This window comes from Lepidochelys kempii, chromosome 11 (assembly GCF_965140285.1).
Source record: "Lepidochelys kempii isolate rLepKem1 chromosome 11, rLepKem1.hap1, whole genome shotgun sequence".
Lineage (NCBI taxonomy): Eukaryota > Metazoa > Chordata > Testudines > Cheloniidae > Lepidochelys > Lepidochelys kempii.
The window spans coordinates 52656848-52678789 of record NC_136390.1 but is presented as its reverse complement, the minus strand read 5'-3'; the positions used below and the strand labels follow the sequence as shown (position 1 = coordinate 52678789).

At 42.7% G+C, this 21942-nt stretch overlaps 1 protein-coding gene across 2 annotated transcripts in view; it reads right to left on the bottom strand.

Annotated features, from left to right (window-relative positions):
* NAB1 (NGFI-A binding protein 1) overlaps nucleotides 1-10511 on the bottom strand; it is a 31452-nt gene extending 20941 nt beyond the window's left edge. The window contains exons 1-2 of one of the 2 annotated variants that reach the window (XM_073306188.2): nucleotides 10245-10511; nucleotides 2219-3052 (exon numbers count right to left, since the gene is read on the bottom strand). In XM_073306188.2, coding sequence (XP_073162289.1) covers nucleotides 2219-3052; nucleotides 10245-10403 — 993 coding nt within the window. In that variant the 5' untranslated portion in view covers nucleotides 10404-10511. The remainder of the gene's footprint in view (nucleotides 1-2218; nucleotides 3053-10244) is intronic. The other variant, XM_073306186.2, reaches the window with a different exon arrangement.
* Nucleotides 10512-21942: the final 11431 nt, after the last annotated feature.

Here is a 21942-nt window from a genome sequence, read left to right as displayed (position 1 = left end):
TGTTCTGAAGGTTGTGTGTCAGACCTTAACATTAAGTCAATGATGGTTTTAGTTTTTTTTCTTTTTTCCTTTGTTGATACTCATGATAAAACCCCACAATAAGCCTAGTTTTTGAAGAATTCCTAGCACCCACACTTTTCTCTGGCTTCTACTGACTGCTCAGCACTTTTGACAGTTGGGGTATTTATGTGCACCTGACATGGTAACAAATGGGAGGTCTGAAGAGGAGTTCTGTGTAAGCTTGAAAGCTTCTCTCTCTGACCAACAGAAGTTGGTCCAATAAAAGATATTGCACCTTACCCACCTGGTCTCCCTATTATTACATATTAGCAGAAAGGAGTGAATCCTGCCTCTCCCACAGATCTTCAGCATTCTGTTTAGCTTGCAGTGTCAACATGCAACCACATCATTCATTGTAGCAGCTCCTTCAGAGCCATGCACTAACAAGACAACTTAATGTTCAGTAAGGGACAAATCCTCTCCCCAACATTCAACCCAAGAAACTCAGCTGGACACTGGGAAATTCTCCACGGGAAGAATTCCCTTCCCAGGCTTCAGCACCTCTCTGCAGCTGCTACTCCAGACAGAAGGCTAGAGTAGAGTCTGCAAGCCGTGCATGCCTCCATTCTATGAGAGGGAAGAGAAGGAAGGATCACTGAGGATTCACCCCGCCCCAAATCCTGACTGTGCAGCAATGTACACAGATCTCCCAGAGCCGGCAGGGATTGCACATGCCCAGCAAGGACTCTTCAAATTCTGCCTCCATCGCCTGTGCACTGAGACTGCACTTGGCCTGCAGTCATAGAGTAACAGGACAGGATTTGCATCGGTATGTTGGATGACCTCATAACACTGAGCTACGCATTTTCAACGTAGTGCACAAGCAGGAATTGCACTGCTAAATGGGTGTGTTAGTCACATGGCCAAATCGCCACAAGTTCCATCAAAAATGTATCATCAATATGTAGTAAAAATCCCTATGAGACGTAATTACTGGGAATGTGCAATTGCCTCTTAGAAGTAAATAGTAATTTTAACTGAGCTTGGTGTTTTTTCAAAAACACCAAGAGGGTCTAGTTTACATTATGGATGACACACCTATAAAAACTTATTTTTAAATTGTCATTTTAAGTTACAGAAATGAAAACAAGTGTAAAACCAGTAAGCTTCTTTGGCACGCCTGTAATATGAAGATAACCCTTCCTTTAGGGAAGTACACCTCATGGCAAATCTCAGATCGGATTGAAATGTTGCAATCACTTAACTGACAAGTGGTGATGCAGCATTCATTATATCAACACTTATCTGGCACTGCTGTAGTTTATGTTTATTCTTCTGTAGAATCCTACTTCAGCACTAAAACACCAATTCCCAACAAAGACAACCCTACTGCATTACAACATATACAGTTACTAGCTTCAAGAAAGAAGGCTAGAATGAAAGAGTACGTGTGTATGTATGTTCAAAGCAAGGTATGTAAGCAACTCTGCCATTCTTCAGGCATCCAAGGACAAGCCCTCAGGTCAGAGCCTACTCTGCACTGGGGCTATCCTCCACCCCTGCAAATGACATTAACACATACTTTTTACAGCCCAGGTAATCACCCTAGATTACCTGTACTGTGCCCAAGGAAATGTAAAGGTTTTACAACTAATCTCGAACCCAATCCAGATAATAACTAGGTCTTGTGGGCCCTTGTCTTCAGAATTCCCTCTGCCTTACACCAGCTACACAGCGAGGCCTAGAGCAGGGGGAAGGCAGTTGAGCTGTATTAATCAAGTCAGGTAACAAGGTCACCTGAAACAAGCAGTTTCAAATATATACAGAGGAGACTTGTTTACTCTCTAAAAGTGGAAAGAGGTACAGAAAGGCAGGACTAGTCTGGAGAGAGGCCCAGTGTTTAGAAGCCTTTGTATAACAACAATTTGCTGTTTAAAGGGTTGATCTGTTCATTTCTATTTGTTCAGGTCATCTATTTCAGAGAGACTTAGAACTCAAAAGATGTGCATTTTAAATCACTAGTGCAAACACATACAAACACAGGAAAGGGTTCCTATTTCATCCCGTAACTCTGTGGCAGTGCTGACTTGCACAGACACACACACTCTTCTCATTATATAATAGGAAGTGAAACAATGTCCATAAGAAAACTGCATCCTACCATCTAAAAAGGGGGATGGTAACAGAGAAAGCTCATTCCAGACTGAGTTATTTTTACCTCGTGGAGCGTGAGATGTTTGCCATCCTTTCTTTTTGAGTCAAATCTGCCATATATTGCACTGTATTTCCTAATCTCCTCCTCTTTGCGAGGGTCCTCATCACTCATCTCAAAGATGTGACCAATCATCTTTGCCAGCTTCTTGTTCGTTTTCAGTAACTCCTTTACTTCATTGAAGTCACTTTTGGGCAGGGAGGGAACCATGCGTTCCACGCATTCGGCAACTGACAGAGCAGCCGCAGCATCTAGGGTCTCAGTGTTTTCCTTTGGTGAAGCTGGAGAGCCAAGGTCAGCAGGGGAAAGGCTGTGTTCGCTCTCTGTAGTGTGGTGACCTTGCCAGAGTCTTGGTTCACTACTGCTCTGCAGCGGTAAGTTTCCTACCACATCAGATTTGCCTGCACCCACGCTTTGCACGCACGTGGTGGCAGCACATTTTGGAATCTTCAAGTGAGGCTCCCTGGTATTACTATTCCTTTCATAACTAGGGCAGGATATTCCCAGCCAAGCAGGGGACCCTTCTGGTAATTTATAGATTGGAATGCTACTGACTGGTAAGGAAGTGAGAGGCTGATTAAAAAGACCAGGGTTTGTGACCCAGTCCCTCAAAGCCTTTTGCAGTCTTCGGACATGAAGAGGCTTGCTAGCCATGCCTACAAGAGCCATTATCTCCAAGAATTCCTCTTCACCTGCTTCACATAGCTGCTGCACATCATCCCCTCCCTGCTGAATGAAGGCATCAAAGTAGAATAAGAGATTTGCTTTTTGTAATATTCGATAGAGTTGCAACTCTCCAAGGGTTCTGGGTAAAGCGGACGCCATCACAGATGATAGAACCTGCAAAGAGTAAGAATGTTAATTACAAAATAGTCTTTAAACTATAAAATCTTACTCATATTCCTAAACCTAGGATGTTAGACAGACAAGGTGGGTGAGGTAATAGCTTTTATTGGACCAACTTCTGTTGGTGAGAGAGAAGCTTTCAAGCTTACATAGAGTTCTTCTTCAGGTCTGGGCAAAGAAGAGCTCTGTGTAAGCTCGAAAGCTTGCCTCTCTCACCAACAGAAGTTGGTGCAACAAGATAATATCTCACCCACCTCGTGTCTCTAATATCCTAGGACCAACACAGCTATAACACTGCACAGACTTCGGACTATTAACTCAGAGAGGAGGGTATTTTTCCTCGTTATAAGATCTTTTACAGCTACAAAGGAAGGTGTTGCATTTTCCCCTTTGACCAATAGGCATGCTATTGGACAAGGCATAAAGATTAGGGACGAAAGTCCATGGTTGAAACATTTCTGAATAAAGCTCAATGGATCCCATGCTGAAATTTCAATGAAGCTGTGAAGGAAAAAAGGTAACTCAAGGATAGACTTAGCTTATTTTCAGTTTCCCCCTTCAGATTTGTTCCTAAGAATACACCACCATATTTCTTTTGCTGCTGCTTAGTGGAGCTCTTTGCGACTATTTCAATTCAAAATATAACCAACTACCTCAATGGTAACATAATACTTGCAGACACAATAAAGGAAACAGCCCCCCCATCTCTGACTTCTCTTACCCCTGGACTCATCCTGTCCCCAAATGCCAGGATTAGAGCTGGAAAAATAACCTTTCAGGCATCCTGTAAAACCTAACAAATCTGTGCTCTGGTGGACTGTGATGGGAAGGTGCTGAAGTATCCAGAGTTCCTCAGACTTCTTGAGAAGACCCTCCCATTTTCAAACAGAGGGGGACCTAGTACCTGATTCTTATCTCAATTTTGGCAATATCACACAAAGGGACGGAGAGAGAGAGACTGACTGATACTCTCTCTCGGTTCGCAAAGTACTGAAGAATTCAGAGGTTTTACAGCTTAAATCCGCATCTTGAACTCTGCCTGGTATCTAATAGGCAGCCCATGCATATTATACTGATTGATGTTCATGCCCTTGACATGAAGCCCCACTCAGTAAGAGGGCTACTGCATTCTGAATAGTCCCAATATGCAGCCCCACCTAGAGCACAGTGCTGCAGTCCACGCTCCATGGAAGAAGTGGTCTACTTTCATATCTGCAGACGAGTATTTGTATTCATTTCAATAAAGGGAAAAGGGCATCAAAGCCCCTTGTTACCCATAAATCCTGTGAATGTTACTGCTGATAACCAGCAAATTTCTATTTTTTTAAAATTATAAATATCAACTCAAAGGTTAGTTTTACAGATTCAGTGGGGTAGCTTCCAGTATTATTGTTTTACGCTAAATCATTGGTCATGAAAGGCTGCATAATTTATAGTCTGCTACAGAAGTACTGGGACTACAACATGAAACAGGACAGCTAATATTCTTCCTGATCGCCTCTCACTCAACACTGTAAAATGGACAGATTAGAAGCCTACAGGGAAAGTTTGACAAAATGTGATGCATTCTACAAATTACTGGTCAGTGCTATAACTTTCAAAAACACTTTAATACCAGAATGGATAACTGTGTGTGTTCAGGCACATTGCTAGTAAAAAATTAAGCAGAAATTATTTTTACATTTATATGACCTTTTGCCATCACTAACAGCCCTTAAACATCCCAAGAAAATTGCAGGAACTAATAATGTTAGAGCTGAACTTTTGGTAACAAAGGTTTAGTTTTTAGATGCCTATTAAAAAAGCTTTGATTTGATTAAATACTACCGATGAAACTGAAAATTAAGAGAGCTATATAAACTTCACAAACTAGATATGGTAGTGACAGGATGTATGCAAACATTCAGGTAAGAAAAGGACTTGCACAAGTAGTATTAAATTTTGTCCACTGGTGTGTCTGAATCACAATTGACAGCATTAACTGTTCTGAGAAGCCACCTTAAGTGTCACAACTGGTTAGACCAGAACCTAAAAGTATAACCTATGAAATGCAATAATGAAATTGTATAGATTTATAAACATTAAATATTGCTGCAAAATAGTTTAACTTACTGCAGATATCAATACAGATCATCATCATCCTCACAAGAAAAGTTATGCATGTGACATATTTCATTAAAAGCTACATAATTCAACAATTTATGAACTCTCATTAACAGAATGACAATACACTAAATGGACTTCATTCAAATTTTGGGAAAGCAGCAGTGGAATTACATCCAGCCCGTAAGCCCTAGGCAAGGTATGGAGCTGCCTTTCCAGTCTATAGGCTGGAAGAATGGCCACAGCCCAGCAGCCCTTACCCAGAGGTTCTAACCAACACATCTCTTCATGACAGATAAAACTGGATTCATATATACTATGAAGGCATCAGTAATGAGTCCACGGTACTATCTGTGCTGGATTTGCATTTAGAACAAGACTAAAATCCCTCTGTCTTGCATTTTAAAAACAGAATTTAGTCTTCAGATTTAGCATTGCAACTCTTCAGAGGAAGAGTGAATTTTCTATATAATTTTTTACGTAAGGTAATTACTAACATTTGCAGAGGAGACATTTACAAATGCTCCTTTTTGAGACATTGCCCTCTTTCCCCCCTCACATTTAACTGGGTTCTTCTAGTTCAACTCACACACACTAATATCATCTCAGACATAGGCCACCTGTGGACTTTTAAAATTAAACAGAAACTGTCATTCCTCTTGCTCAAGTATAACCTTATGCGGTTAAATACTGCCGTTTTCTGATGCTGCCTGCCTCCCTGACTTACCAGCTCCATTCAGCCCACACACACTAAAGCCCAGGAGTAGGCAGGCTGGTCAGGAGGAGCATGGGGGAAAGAGATGGTGCTTGAGCAGGAAGGAAGCTTACAGGAAGGAGGACTGTGAGGAATGCTATGCAGGGAACTGGAGTCGCTATCGGAGCCCATATTAGATCTAAGCTCACAGCTTGGACTCCCAGATGCATTGTTGCCTGGTATGCTGAAGGAGTCAGGCAGCACTGTCAAGGCGTCAGTGCATCCATCCAGGGCTCCTCATGGCAGTGCTGCTTGCCATGCCAGGGAACTTGAGGCAGCATGTCAAGACGAGACATATATCGTCAGTACTTCAGCACTGCTGCCACAGCTTCCTGGTACAGCAAGCAGCAGTGCTGAGGAGACCAGAGAAGCAACTATATAAAGAAATGCAATAGTGAGACCTCTATGCACACCTATCCAGGACCCTAATTTATGCTCCCCTGAGAGGAAAGAGTTGGCGATTTTACCAAAGGAGGCATGGGGCCTATATATGTGCCCTCCCTCATACCCTTCTTGGGAGATCTCAGCCTCCCAATCTCTAGTCCCGGTGTGATGGCTGGCTTGGGTCTGGTAGATTCATACTCTCCTCTGGCAACACACAGGAATGTGTCCAGAAAAAGCTGACACTGCAGGAGGCAGCCAATAGCTCTGTCTGTCAGACACTTCCAACTGCAAGTCTCTGCCCTCTGTTATGCTATGAGAATGAGACGTGAACTCCCCGCACACTAGCATTACAGCTGGGGAACGTGAAGATCTCTCCATAGAGAGTCTGTGGGGAGCATGGTTTCCTCCTCCCGCATCCTTGCTAACCCTTCCATGCCAGCTTCAAGCCACATTCTTTCTGTCGACTCACTTTCGGGGAAGAGGCAGGGAAGAGCATAAGGGGAGCAGGTACGTGTGCATAATTAAAGAGCAACCCAGACGGGGCATGGAGGTCCATGGGACTCTACAGAGGGCATATGGGGAAGAAATGTGTAGAAAGCCAGAACAGAGAGCAGGGTGGGGACACAATGAGAAGAATCCAAATTAACATTCATGTGAATAGGTACAAATAACACTGATGCAGACTTTTTTAAACATACAAAACACCCAACCTAGGAAATTCCCCAAAACAAGAACACTTTAAAATACATTTAAGGTTACATATATCAACAATACAGCCACTAGTTAAATCTTCACCCATCCTTTGCAACCCACAGCCTTGCATTCTTTTTCTGACATCTCCTCACTCCCATTCCCAACCCACCATGTGTGTTCTCCCTCTGAACACCACGTCATCTTAACTCTGACCACAAATATTAAATACTGAAAAAACAAAACACAGCATTATTACAGACTTTCAACAATAACTTCCCAGAATGCTAAAGCTTTATTACAAGCAATTCCCTCCATTAACACACAAATGTATCAGACGTCTATGCTACACATAATCATTTACTTCAATGCCACACCAACATCCTGAACAATCAGAAAGCAACCATTTCTAGCAATTCCAGCTGGTAGGAGTAAAGGATGCACGTTTTGTGTGGACGTACAGGGAGGAGGCATACTAACTGTACACGATGGATGTGGGGAGGTAATGCAGAGAAGAACTCAGGGTTGTGGGCTGCAAGTGATTTCCCAGCTTTTTTATGGTTGTGTTGTTGCAGCTGAGCAATTTTAACAGTGTTTTTAGTAGAAGTTTTTGTTTAGGAGGGATAGTATTTCAATTAAGCTGTCACTAATTAAAATAGGAGTTGGCATAAGAAAAAAAAACCTGAAACATCTAGCTTTTTTTTTTTAAACCACCTTTAAGGTTAAATTTATTATAGCCAAAGCATGTTAGCACTACAGTACTTCTGCATCACTGCAACGTAAGACAAGCAATTTTGTTTTTGTTACCAGCTTGTATTTTTGAAGAATTTTGAACTGTGACATCAAATTCATTCTGTCCTGAAATGGAACAAAAGGCTTAAACTTAAGAGCGCGTTTAGAAGGAAACTAGTAAGGTTAGCAGGTCCAAATTTGGAAAATCTTTTCAAGTGTTTGAGCAGAATGTGCTAATTTACTGATTTCCCCACCACTGCTATGCCACATTCTCAGCTCACACGCATTGAAAATTAGGTGCTACGAGTTGGATGTCAGTGCCAATCTTCAATGAACCACTGTGTGCATATGTTGGGAGGTTCAATAAGAGTTAATGATTACAATGAATCTTCACTGCATCTTTTAGATTTCAAATATAATCTAAACTGCTTAAGTCTCTCTAAAAGGAGACAAAAATAAGGTACCAGTGCTCTGATTCCGCAAGCTGCTCTGCACAGGTGGACACCTCTTCCTACATGGAGCTCCACTGACATCAATAAAGCTTCACATGGGCACAGGGGTCTGCTGTGCAGAGCATGTCACAGGATGTATTCGTGTCAGGTTCCTACATCACAATCCTTCTTACTGTGGTAGCTGGGCTCCAGGCTCAAGTTATTACAACAGTACCCATAAGTAAGTCCTGCATATAAAAAAGTGATTATTCCATAATATATTCTGATCACTGTTGGTGTTTTGAAAAGTCTCTAAAGACTAACTACATTCAGATCTGAGAGTTAGCTGCTATGCATATTCGTTATATTTTTGTAGTCTTTCTAAAAGACTTTTAACTATGGAAACAAGTTGCAGTAACCAAACTTAAAAAGTGATAAGAGGTAGACAAGATTATTGTACCAAAATAAAAAAAAATTCTAAGGTGATTCTCAAGTGTAGTCTATGAAATATAAATTTCATAGTCATATACAACAAGATGTGTATCTACATGATAAATATTTTGAAACTGTAAGACAACTAGGTACTGGAAAAAATGACACCACTGAACCTAAATATTTACCAACTACAAAATATTCACTACAGATGCTCCATTTTTAGATTACCTTGGCATAGCAAGGTTAACTATCAAGTTTTGTTTATGGCTGCCAAGATATTAGTTACAACCAAATTCACAGATCAGATGTCCACTCTTTCACACAACTAAGGTGCAACTTGGATCATAACAGAATTGGCTTGAAAGGAAAAACAAAACCAGATACCAGAAAAATATTTTTCAATTTTACATTTAAATTTGTATTTAAAAAAATCTCTTTACAATCCCTGAATTTGGGAGAAACAAGACACCTAGAATCAGAAAACTAACAGTTTCACCTAGGTTTTGGAAGACCCCCTACAAAGGCACATGACCTTTGTAAATCCATTTATTAAGGTGGTTTTGATTTTCTATTAATGATGTGGGTACACAAGCATGCACTATTACTGCACATGTGGGTGTGTGTACTGGATATGAAGTAAAACAGATACCCAAGCACAAAAGAATTGCACTTATTTTTTCCTAATCTGTGTTTCTACAGATCAGATTATTTTGAAGAGACAATGCCTAGAGAGATTTTTAGTGTTTCTTTTAGCAATGAGATACAACAAACCCAAACGAGACAAAACTAACGAAGCAATAAATTAACATTTACAACACTTTTTATGAAGTAAAATCATTAACAATTTGTGCAATTGCAAAATCCTTCTACTACCCGGAGCTCTGGGGCACCGAGCCCACAACCTCACCCCCAATGCCGTAACTGGTACAGTTGGGATTGCACTCCCTCCCCCAACTCCGAAGGAAGAGACAATGCAAGGATGTTTCTGTACTTTCCGCCTACTCCCTTATCCCTTTTGCACTGGATTTCTCTGGGAATCACCCACACACACACACATGAATCCGCCCTCTCCTTCCGGCAATCTGCAGCAGCAGGAATAAACTCCTCAGCAGCAGCAACGAAAACACCCCACAGGGCAGAGAAGCAACATTTTTTTCTTTTTTACAGTCCATTTTATCCTTCTCTTCCCCCTCCCACCCATCCTTCTCGCCCTTAATGCATCGACAACTACAGTACACGGCCCCTCATCCGCAGCAGCATCCGAGCACCTAAGCAAGGCTGAACAATAACTTTTCCCTTCCCTTGCAATAGCTCACACAGACCCTTTGCTGTAGCAGACATTTATAAACACATACACGCAAGCGCCTATTTTCACACACTTTCCAGAAGATAAAGCGCACTTTGCGAGAGGAGCCACACTCCCGCGCGGCACGCTCCACGCGCTTTACAAAAAACGCAGGTACACATCGCGGCGACACGCGACCCGCAACAGGGTAACGCGGCGGGTTAACACGCGCGCTCTGCAACAGGCTGTCGGCACGCGCCCCCCCGGCCAGACTCTGCAGCGGATCCCGAGTTGTGCAGCAGGCAGCGCGCACGCTGGCGGGGCACTAGCCGTCTCCATGCACACTCGCCGCGCAGGAGGGGACATACATACTTCGCAGGAGGAGGAGGATGCTGCTGCTACTGCCGCCGCCGCCGCCGGCGGCCTGGGGGTTTCTTCCGTCCTGCCCCGCCGCTGCAGACTCAGCCCCGAAGTTACTGCCAAGGACCCCCCCTGCCTGCGCGCTGCTGGCCCAGACTCCTCCTCTCCCATGGGTGGGGCGGGTGGGCGAGTCGGGCCCCTCCACCTCTTCCCTGGCCGGGGCTCGGCCGGCGGGCGCGCGCGCGCGCGCGCGGAGAGGGCGGGACGGAGGGAGCCGCCTCCCGCCCCCGCCGCCCCCTCCCGCGCGGTCACATGGGGAGATTCCGCTCTTGCTCCATGCGCCGCGCTCCGGCGTCCTCCCACGCGCGGCTGCGTGACGCAGGTCCTGGCGTGGGCCGCGGAGGGGTGGGGGCGGCTGCGGGCGCGGCCCCGGCCCCGGCCCGGGGTGGGGGAAGCGGAGCAGCTTCAGGCGGGGAGTTCCGTCCTGCGCTGCTGCCCCGACTCCCGCAGGCAGACCGCTGCTGGCGGTGACAGGAACCCGCCCCGCGGCCCGGGTGCAGCCCCTCAGGGCGCCCCGCCGGGCCGAGCGGAGAGAGCCTCGCTTGAAGCCGGCTCCGGGCGCTGACGGTCGCGTCCCGCAGAGCTCTCGGTGTCCCCCCTTAGCCCTGATCCGCCGACCCGCGACCGTGGAGGGAGGCAACCGGCTTCTCCCGGGCGGGTTTGCTGGGATCCTCTTCAAAGCCGCCCTGCTCGCCCACCGGCTTGTGAAGAACCGTCTTTAGTCCCTGCCCTCCTCTGTCAGCCGCCACAGGTTTCCCATCTACCTCAGCCAGCAACTTTCACATCACTGCTGCAAGAGCCAAGAATTCAGGGGGTTCTGCCCTAGAGACAGCAGCTCTGGTTAGCGTCCAGATTCTTTTGCCTCTTTCACGTTTGTTTTCTTGGTGAATTCTTCTAACCCAAGGACGAGGCAGGTAGTTGAAAAAGACGTTATTCTGGGCTCTTCTTAAAATTCCCTGTGAGGCAGGTTGGGTATCCTTGATAGAGCTTCCTCGCCCCGGTTAACAGGGGAAGGTGGAAGGGTTCTGCCACTGGTGTCTCTGAACTGGGCTTTGTTGTAAATTTAGCCAATGTGCAAGTGGCAGCGATGGAAGATGCAGAGGTGGAATTGATAGTAGCGGAATTGAAAAACTGTCTGTGTGCAGGTGCATGGTTGAAAATCGGGAGTGAAGAGCAAAAGCTTCTAAGTGAAAATAGTGCTGATGAGAAGTGCCAATGTGATAGTCTTTGGGAATGAAATTCTGTATCCATAACATAGTTAAAGGCTTTCCTACATCAATTCTCAACACTAAGCCGGAAGAACCACATCTAGGGATGAAAAACCAATTCATTTGACTTGGCCCTCCGCTTCCTGCCCTCTTATCTGAGACTGCCAACAAAGATACAGATTATTATAACTCTTTTATCATTGATGATTGACAGTGGTGATGGTGGCATACTAAGAACCAGACCACTTATACATAGGCCTTCAAATGCTAACAACTTTCAGTCACTTACCAACATGAGCTGCATTCAAAGTGGGGACCTAAAAGGGAAAAACTCTGCCTCTTGAGCCAACTGACACCCAGTATGTTCTCATATTTAGCCATAATTCTTTAGTCTAGATCTGAAAGCAAGTGAACAGTAAACCACTGTGTTCTCTTACATGTCAATGACTGTAACATACAAACCTTTATTATAAACTAGTAATCAGTGGAACCAGTAATAAAAAGTGAAACTTATAAAAGTAAAGGAAGTATTTGTAGATTTAATTAAATAATATGTTAATCTTAAAATTATTGTACTGATAATAGTGAAATTATGCTTTATATGACATTGTTCTTTCCATTTCTTATTAGACAGCTCTTTAAGGGGAATGCAGTCTTATTTACAGAGACTTACTGATTGGGGTCAAGAATCAAACTGGTAATTTAGGTAAAGTTTCCTTGAAGTACTGATAAATGTAGTCATGACACAAACTATAAATTAATGTAGACTACTAATTGTTGCATATATTAACTGTGCAATGAATCAAAATAATATTCCCAATGGAACCAGAAAAATAGTGAGCTGTGTACAGAATAATACAAACTCCCCTTTTTTGTGTACCGAAATCTTCCAGCAAGGGTATTTCTTACTGTCTCCTTGATTTTAATAATGCCATCTAATGATGACAGCGGCAGTGCTATTTCAGGGAATAGTTACTAGCCTCTTTGTGTAACGGTTTGATTAGAATATGGTGAATTAATTCCCCTTTTTGTAGATGCTGCTTTTCTGTGAAAACTTGACAAAAAACCTCAAAACAAAAAAAACAACAAAAAAAAAGGATTTATTTATGTTCAATATCAAGATGAGGCATTGTGTCCTGGCTCACCAATTATGTGATTCTAGGCTTGACCGAATTACAATTCTAATTTTGTTCTCCTCCCTTACTGCTTCATTAGAAGTTCATTTTAATTTTATGGATTTTTAAAACACAAAATATCCTCAGACCAAGTAAACTGAGAGAAAGCTATATAGTACACAATATTTAGCCAATATTCAAAAAGCAAGGCCAAGCAATTGATTAAAGGATCATTTGAGAATCTGAAACAATTTAAATCCTGCTTAGTGTGTAAGAGGGGAAAAAGGACAAAGTGTAAAGAATGAAAAAACAAAACAGGGAAAATCTAAAAATGTAATAAAACAGGTTTAATTAGCGTTAGGTGCTCACCTCAAATACAGATTCCTTTCTTGCCAATTTTAGACTGCATATGATTTTTTTTAAATAGGAGAAACTTAGCTTTTTTCTTTTTAGAGGGCATTTTCCATTGCCTTAAAATTATCAGTATGATACTAAAATTCATACTTGTTCGTTTGCATATGTGCTTGCCTGCTAGGAGGCTGAGTCATGTGCTAACCCTTTGATAACCACATTTAAACAAAACTGAGTTTGTTTTTCAATTTTTCAACTATTATGTCAGACAGCTTTTAAAACGATTTATTCAGGAAATCTTTGGTAGATCATCCACCATATGTACTTAAGGGCATCTGAAAACCAATATGTGATCTAAACAAGTTTGTAGAAAGTAAAACGTACATTTTAAATGGCTTTAGGGCTAAATTCAGCCCTCAGTGACTCTCACACAACCTCAGTGAAGTCAGTGAATTTGCACTGGTATAACAAGGCAGAAGTTGGCCTGCTGCCTTTATTATGTTTTCTTACAGTAAACCTGCTTTTTGTCCATGCTAGTTGCCCATTTCAGAAATCTTAGCAAATAAGAAATACTGTCATAAGGGAGTAGGGTGAAACCTTGTTAAAGCTGGTGAACAAAACACCCTTCATGTAGGATAAAGCAGTTAGGCTTCTTTTTGGAGTAAGATAGCTGAAACATTATAAGCCACTGCTCAAAATGGGAGGCCACATGCAATGCTGATCAGAAGCTGAGCTATGTGGGTAGAGGAGTTTTTCTGGGGACTGAATGCAAATAGGGAGCTGGGAAGAGGTTGTTTGGTTAAGGTGTGTCTGTAAGTCAAAGCAACCAGAGAAAGAGGCGGAGAGAAGTAGAAAGCCAGCAAACAGCAAAAGAAGCACTTGTAGCATGATTCTGAGGAAAAAAAAAACACTAGAGCTTTTTGGGCAGAGTGCTGGCTGGGAAGAGATTTGGAACTGTGAGCAAAGAAACTTTCTGAACATAGTAGGAAAGAAACAGGAGGCAAACAGAACTTTGTGTACTTCTTTCTTTTGTATAATTCTTTGTAAATAAACAGAATTGCATCAAAGAAATACCTGAATCTGTCATCAATTTCTCCTCTTAACAGAAACAGCCCAAGACCTCTGAATGTTGGCTAACCATCCAGGTCAAAAGGGGTAACAATATCGTTGCCCTGGCAAAGGGTGAAAAGGTGGTTTTCATGGTGAGCCTCCTTGTATCTAAGTGGTAGTCTTCCTCACCCAGAGGCTGCTCTAAAAGTGTTTCCATCCCTTTTTTCTGAAGGTAACTTTTCCTTCTTCAACTGGACTGGAGATTGAAGTATTCTAAGCCTCCGAAATAATTTTCAGCAAAAGCAAGACTAATTAACTGCCTCATTTTTATTTTGTGATACAGTCACAACGCCCTGTGTTTGTCTTTTTTCATTATAACTCTTTGAAACTAATTGTGTTAACCACATATATATTGGCTTGCATAAAGCCTGTTTACATTGCTATAAAGGTTTCTATGGCAAATTCTGCCTGAATGTTTATGCCAGAAATGCTACACAAGAGCCCTCTGTTTTTCTCATTGTCTCTCCCACGCATAATATGGATGGGTAGGAGTTTAGAAGGAGTGCATGCTCCACTTGCTTTGTGTACTGAGATCAAGGAATAGGCAGGTTACTGTAGAGGTTGCTGTTTTCAGTCTAACAAACTGATGCCACAAATCAGCAGTTCAATTCTGAACTCATTCCTAAGGCAAAACTGCCACTGACTTCGAAGGCAGTTTTGCCTAAGGAATAACATCAAGCTTAGGCCCTAGGTGCATGTACAGAAATGGAATAGTCGCTATTTAGGACTGCTGCAGGGGATGGAAGTAGAGATAGACAAACTCTTACTTAACACAGAGATGACTATTGATATCTTTACCTTTGGGTCTGAGCCATGAGTCTACTAATGGACTAGCCACAGAGGTGCATGCAGCTTTTCTGTCTGGCATACTGCATGGTTCCCACGAGAAAACACGATTGTGCATTGCCCTGCAAAACCACAAAAATGTTCACAGTGCTACCTTCTCTCCTCCCACTCAAAATGGTTTTGCATATGCCCTTAGGCACTACAATAATAATAATTAAAGCTGTAAAATATTATCGTCACACTTCGGTAGCACTTTCATCCCAAATGCTTTAAACACTATACACACAGTACAACAGATGCAGCCACCTCTGGGGACAAGGGGCAGCGACATTGCACAACAGCGTGGGGCATGAAATTTTTATCAGAGACACTGCAATAAACCTTTACTCTTACAAAGAGTTCCAAGAGCTCTTTATGGTGCAAACATACAAAGAATTCCTGCAAAACATTGTCCACACATCAAACTGTATGGAACTCAATTTATCTACTCTGTAAGGAAGAAGGGCTATATTAATTCCTCTAGAGCACTTGAACCCAGGGATCACAATGTTTTATTTTTTCAATCTGGTGCTTAGAATACTTAGCCTCACCTCTGGCTTCTGATGGGTGCCACTGAAGCTGGCGTAAAATCACAGCCTTCTCCTGGGTTGCCCTAGATAACAAGTCTGGGAGGGAAGGATGAGGTACACTTTTCTTACATGCCTTCCCATATGATTAAATTTTGGGGTGGAAGGGAGAAAGCCTCAGCAGGTGATGTGACAGCCATAGCGCTCCCCAACAGAAAGCAGGGTAGAAGTGCCTTTTGCAATGCTTTAAGGGAGAAGCTCATATTGTGCCCTGATCATATCTCATGCAACGACACAGCATGGAAGCTGGTGCAAAACCTACCAAAGGATTTTTTGATCTTTGGGACTTAAGTGCCCTGGATCTGTTTACAGTCCCCCGACCTTTGGGAAACTATTCTCCAAGGCTTTTTCTGGGGCCAGGACAGGGTGGTGGGATTGGCTGGCAGGGGCTGAGGAATGGAAGGAATCTGATTTAGGATTGGGATTTTGGGACTCTTCCTTAGGAGACTGGGGCTGGGATTTTGGGACTCTTCATCTGGAGAGCTGTTCTTTTTTGGTCGATTATCTATGTTTTACATTTTGCGTTTTAACTGGTTGTAATATGCCTAAGGCATAGGATAGGTGCAACAGGGAAAATGTAAAAAAAAACAAAACAAAACAAAATCAGTGGGATCCAGTGCCCTGTGCACTACAAGCTCAGTACAAAGGGTACCACATCTTCATAGGAGCATCTCACATCTATTTCAGACCTTCCTTCCTGAAGTGTTTACAAGCTGTGGGCTAATTTTCATAGATTTTAAGGCCAGAAGGGACAATTCTGATCATCTAGTCTGACCTCCTGCGTAACCCAGGCCATAGAATTTTACCCAGTAATTCCTGCATACAGCCCAACAGTTTGTGGTTGAAATTCAGAAACGATGCATAAAAGGGTGTAAGTTAGAGTCACTTACATGCAAAAGACCTACTTGAACCTACTTACACCTGCTCTACTGTTGCATAAGGGTGTCAGAGTAGGTGTAATTTACATGCTGAAGAGCTGGAAGAAGATGCAAGTTATTCCATTAGGTGGCTGGGTTCCTCGCATCCCTCAAAGACTGAAACATAGATTCACTTCCAAAACCCACAGAAACCCTTGGATTGTTGCGAAGGTTTAGTGCCACTTTGCAACCAAGAGCCCTCGATCCCCAGCTATAGCTGTTCCAGGGATCCCAGCCACAAAGGGGCCAGGAAAGGGAATATAGCCCAAATGTGAGCTCTGCATGGATTGCAGGGTGCGTATGTGGGTGTGTGGAATGGGAGGTCTGTGCCCCCCTAATTATATCCCCAACCTACACTGGCCCTCCTACCTGCCCAGCCAGCCCAGTTCCTCCCTCTTCCCCGTGCATGGATTCCAACCCTACAGGGTGCTCTCTTGGGACACCTAAGAAGATAACAGGTAATATTTCTGCTGAGGTGGCTTCCCCTTCCTTCCCAATTTACTGCACAGATCTAGAGAGCATGATCTGTGTTTTTCATTTTATTTCTGATTTCTTAAAACAGATTAAATACACACAGGGTATGGAGGTAGCATATAATATACACAAGAATATGTATGGGATTGATTCCTTTTATTATAACTCTTCCCCTCCCCCCCCCAAATGTTAGAGTTTATCATGGGTCTGTATAAGATCTGAGTCTCAGATTGATAACCGTATATGTTCCATAGAATCAAAGAAAAAATCAACAGCAAGCAATTATATTCAGGAAGACAAGACAGCAAAACTGCAAGGCTGCCAACACAGCAGCTGGTATAGCTCCCTTAAGAGTTTCAAGCAGAATGTCTCCCACGGTTTGGTTCCCAGCTTCCCTGACTGCCACCAGAAGAGATGAAGTGGGGAGGAGGAGAAGGAAGGGCACAATGTGAGGGCGTATGTGGCATTTCACCTCCTCATTACAGTCTGTTTAATTCTGCTAGGTCACAACTACTAGTGGTCATAACACAATTATTATTTCAAATGTATGTTTTAAACATATTTCTTAGGGATGCTATTAATGTGTGTGAAGAAAACACTCAAACTGTTTGCTTTTAATTATGAAGACTGAAAATTAATTGCATATGCATCTATGTTTTTATTATCTATCATTTATATTGCGCCAAGTGTCCATAACACTGTGCAATGAGTGGGATGTGCCAAACAGATGACAGTGCCTGTTAAAAGTCCATGCCCCAGAGATTTTACGTCTAAAGGCACCACATAGGTATAAGCTAGTGTAACATACTGCAGAGCAAACACAAACACAGAACAGGGTGTAGCTTTGATAGCTGGAACTCCTCTCTGTACAGGGGAGTAACAAAAAGGTTTATGAAGGAGGGTGCATAATGAATATTAAGCAACAGACTGTTCCAATGAGAGGGGGCAAGATGAAAGTGAAAAGTATAAGGAGTGGGCGAAGTACACAAAAGGAGCAATCATGAGAGAAGCTTGGGTGGAGACTAGGGAATGGAGTGGTGTGTAGGAGTTGATGAGGGCAAAGATGTAGGTAGGGCAGAGCTGTGCAGAGAGTTAAAATGAAGAGAAGTTTTAACCTGTTGGGAGGGTGGAAGCCAGGGAGATATGGTCAGAATGGAAGGAGAGGAAGCAGTCTCAGCAGCAATGTAGTGTGAAGCTTCCTACTGATTCTCAAGATACAGATTGATTGAGTATAAAGCCAGAAGAGACAGATACAATCATAGAATGTGATCTCCTGTATAAACACAGGCCAAAGAATTTCACCCAATAATCTAGTTACTTAGTCCTTTGTCAATAAAATGGCATAATAAAATAAAATAATAATAATAATTATTATTACTAGAAAGTTTGGATTAATCCCTTAAAGGAATTCTCAGTCTTTGCCAGACTTCAGACATTTGAGTCATTTCAGTCCTTTTAGGGAAACAAACTGAGAACTCTGCAAGCACATGATTAATAAAAAATAATAATACTTTTCCCTTGTATGGCACTGTTCACCTGAGGATCTCACAGGACTTCACTAACATTAGTTATGTAATGATCTTCAACACCATTCCATTTGCAAAGCTCTGCATATGTGTTACTTAATAATGACCATTAAAGTCAATAGAAACTGTTGAGCAAAAACTTTACTTATCACTTTGGAAATGGAGGTCTTTATGGTCTTCTCCCATGGGGCATGGCAGGTAGTCAAAGCAACTTAGCTTGTACTAATGGGGTCAGAAGGTGATTCATGAAGAGGAAAGGCAGCTAACACCATATTGCTGATGGCACCTGCTTTGTACAAGTTAAGTATCAGAGTCATTCTGAATCGTGCAGAAGGGGCCTAGCAGAAGTGGGAAGGAGTAAGGAATAGCTGCTCTCCATGACAGGTTCCCTTCCTTAAACTGCATAGGCTCTAGAAATAGAACCCAAATGTCAGTGGCACTATGAGCAACTTCCACATGTTCTGTGACCCCCAGTGGCCACAGTCACATGATCTCCTCCACCACTGAGACTAACAGAAAAACTGCACAGGGGCCAGTGGTGTTTTCACCGCTGAGAGTATGGGAGGTATATGGAGGTAGGAAGGACTCATATGAACAGGCCTAGATCCATAAGGTTTGCACTGCCATCAGCTGTGAATCACAGACATAAATGTGAATTCCTGCCCAGTCCACACCCCTGCCTGCCACATGATAGCAACAGGAGGATGCACCAGTGCTGATCCCTGGCTGTCACTCAGGAAGTACTCCAGGTGTGTTCTCCTGAGCTGGGTAATTTAATGCAGTCTCATTAAGAGGAAAGAATGTTCACATCTGCTAGGTAAAATATACCCTAATGAATAACAAAAAGGTGAGTGAGTTTAATACACATGGACTGAGGGACAAATAGGACTAGTCAGAACTACACAAAATGCCGTAAGGAACTGTGCAAAATTCCCCTATGCAACTCTACCAGTTTGGATCAATTCGGAATTATAACAACCTTGCAATAACTATCCTGAGTCTCTCCTTCATAGAAATAGATGGTAGTTCAATGGGTTTAGGATACTGACAAATGAAGATCAGGATGGGACCACCAAAAAATTAATTCCTTAAACAAAGCCAATATGTGAACTCCTGTTTCAAGAGGCGCAAGGCAAGTGCATTGCACTAACACCACCATCTAAAACCCCATGCATGTTGCTTAATAACTTTTTTCAGTGCTAAGAATATATTTTATTTAATTCTTTGGTCTGTAAAAATAGTGGCGGGGGGGAGAGGGGGGAGGAGAGAAAACCTGGTTTGAGTGACAGCAAGTGTGGCTTTACACTCCAGGAGTGGGTGTTTGGCTTAGCATCCAGTCACTTAGATCTCGTCAATACCCTGAGGTGGTTTTTAGTTTGTAACTTTAATCTTTTAATCTTTCTCTCTCCCTGTGTGTGGGAGAGCAGCTCGTTGGTGGGTAAATTCTATAGCCTCTCTCTCTCTCTTTGCTTCGTGCATGTATGTAGTGTGAGTTCTGTATGCCTTACCTAATTTTGATACCATGGATAAAAACTGAGACCACAAGCAAACAATGAGTGGTGTGATCATTCCCAGTGGAAGAGCTTTCATAAGGATAGGTATGGAGACAAAACACCTAAAGTTCCTTAAAGACAAGGCATGTCAGGGCCAGCAGCACAGGTCTTCATTGTAGGAAGGTGATTGCCCAGGGAAATGAGCAACAACTAATAAAAACTCTAACCTAGTAATAAAAAAACTTTACTACACACAATTTTGTATACTTGCATTTGAGAATAATAGAGCTGCTGCAAATGCAGCGTCTATGCAGTGTCTTTGACAGGGTCATCTAAAGATTAGAGCAAAGAGTGAGAAGTCAGGATTCCTCGTTATTAAACCAAGATGATTGGCTTGTTGTGTGACCTTAGACAAGTCACTCAGACCAAACTTTTCAAACTTGAGTGCCTAAAAATGGGGGTGAAATCCTGGCTTCTTTGAAGGAGTGGCAAAACTCCTATTGACTTCAGTGGGAACAGATTTTACCCAAAGTAGCAAGTCATCTAAATCCGTATTTAGACACTTTAAAAAACAGTCTGGTTTTCAGTTGTGCTGAAGACTCTCAACTCCCATTCCCGCACTGTCTTTTAGATGGATTTAGGCGCCTAACTTTAGGCACATATGCTTGAATATTTTGATTTGAACCACCTCGTACTTCAGTTTACCCATCTGTCAAATGAGGATAATACATATCTACTTCACAGGGATTTTGCAAAATCAAATGTTTGTAAGGAACCTTCAATCCCCAGGTGAAAGGAGCTATAGATTTGCAAAGTATAATTTTGAACACATTACAGGTCCTTTCTTGGAGTAAGGAGAAGGCTTCTACACTCTCCAGCATCTTGCCCCTTGGCAATGATTTAAGTGTAGGCAGTGGTCATAATCAGGAAGTGCCTCCTCCAATTTACAGCTGGTGATACCACCTGTGCCTGTCTAATTCCAGCCAAAACAAACCTCCTCAAGCCCACTTGCGAGGAAGGGCAGAGGATCCAACAATGACAATTCAGAGTCAGAGGGGATAGTGAAAGTAGTGGTTCTGGTTTAAGCACTGACTTATTTCTGGAGGTTTGTTGCTTTTTTAACGGTGGGATATTTTCTCTTTCTTTGTAAATACAACAGCACTGCTCAGTGAGAGAAATAGACTCTGTAGTACATTGACTGACGGGTGCACTTAGCAGCAAGGGCAGCATCTTAGGCCAGGTCTACACTATAAATTTACATTGGTATAACTACATTGCTCAGGGACGTGAAAAATTCATAGTCACTCCGACCTAACCTCCAGTGTAGACAACACTATGTTGATGGGAGGGCTTCTCCCATCGCCATAGCTACTGCCTCTTGATGATTACCTGTTCTGTTCATTCCTTCTGGGGCACCTGGCACTGGTCACTGTCAGAAGACAGGATACTGGGCTAGATGGACCTTTGGTCTGACCCAGTAGGGCCGTTCTTATGTTCTCTTGTGGAGGTGGATTAACTATGCCAACAGCAAAAGTTCTCCCATCAGAGTAGTAGCATCTTCACTAGAAATGCTATAGTGGTGTAGCTGCAGTGTTGTAAGTGTAGACCTGCCATTAGTTATTGCCTAGGGGTTGGGGATATGACCTGGTTGGACACTAGATTATCATTAATAAAGGGCTTTATCAACCAGGATTGAATTTAAAGGTACTGGGCACTAGGGAGACCACAGTGGTGTGTACACTAGTTCGTAAGGCAACTACTCTTTCCTTCAGTTCCCTCAAGAGGGGAGAGTTTACTACAAGGCCGACAAGAAATTATCCAATTAATAATGTAATAATGATAAGGCTAAAAGTCAGCTTAGGAGAGCTCATACATGTGTGTGTGTATAAATTGGTTGTATATTTTATCTCTCTCTCCTACCCTTAGTTTGTTGCTCATCTTCTCGGAGTATAAGCTCTTTGGCGCAGAGATTGTGTCTTATTAGTTGCATTGACAGTGCCTAGCACATTGTGGGTGCTACTGTAATACAAATAAATTATAACAA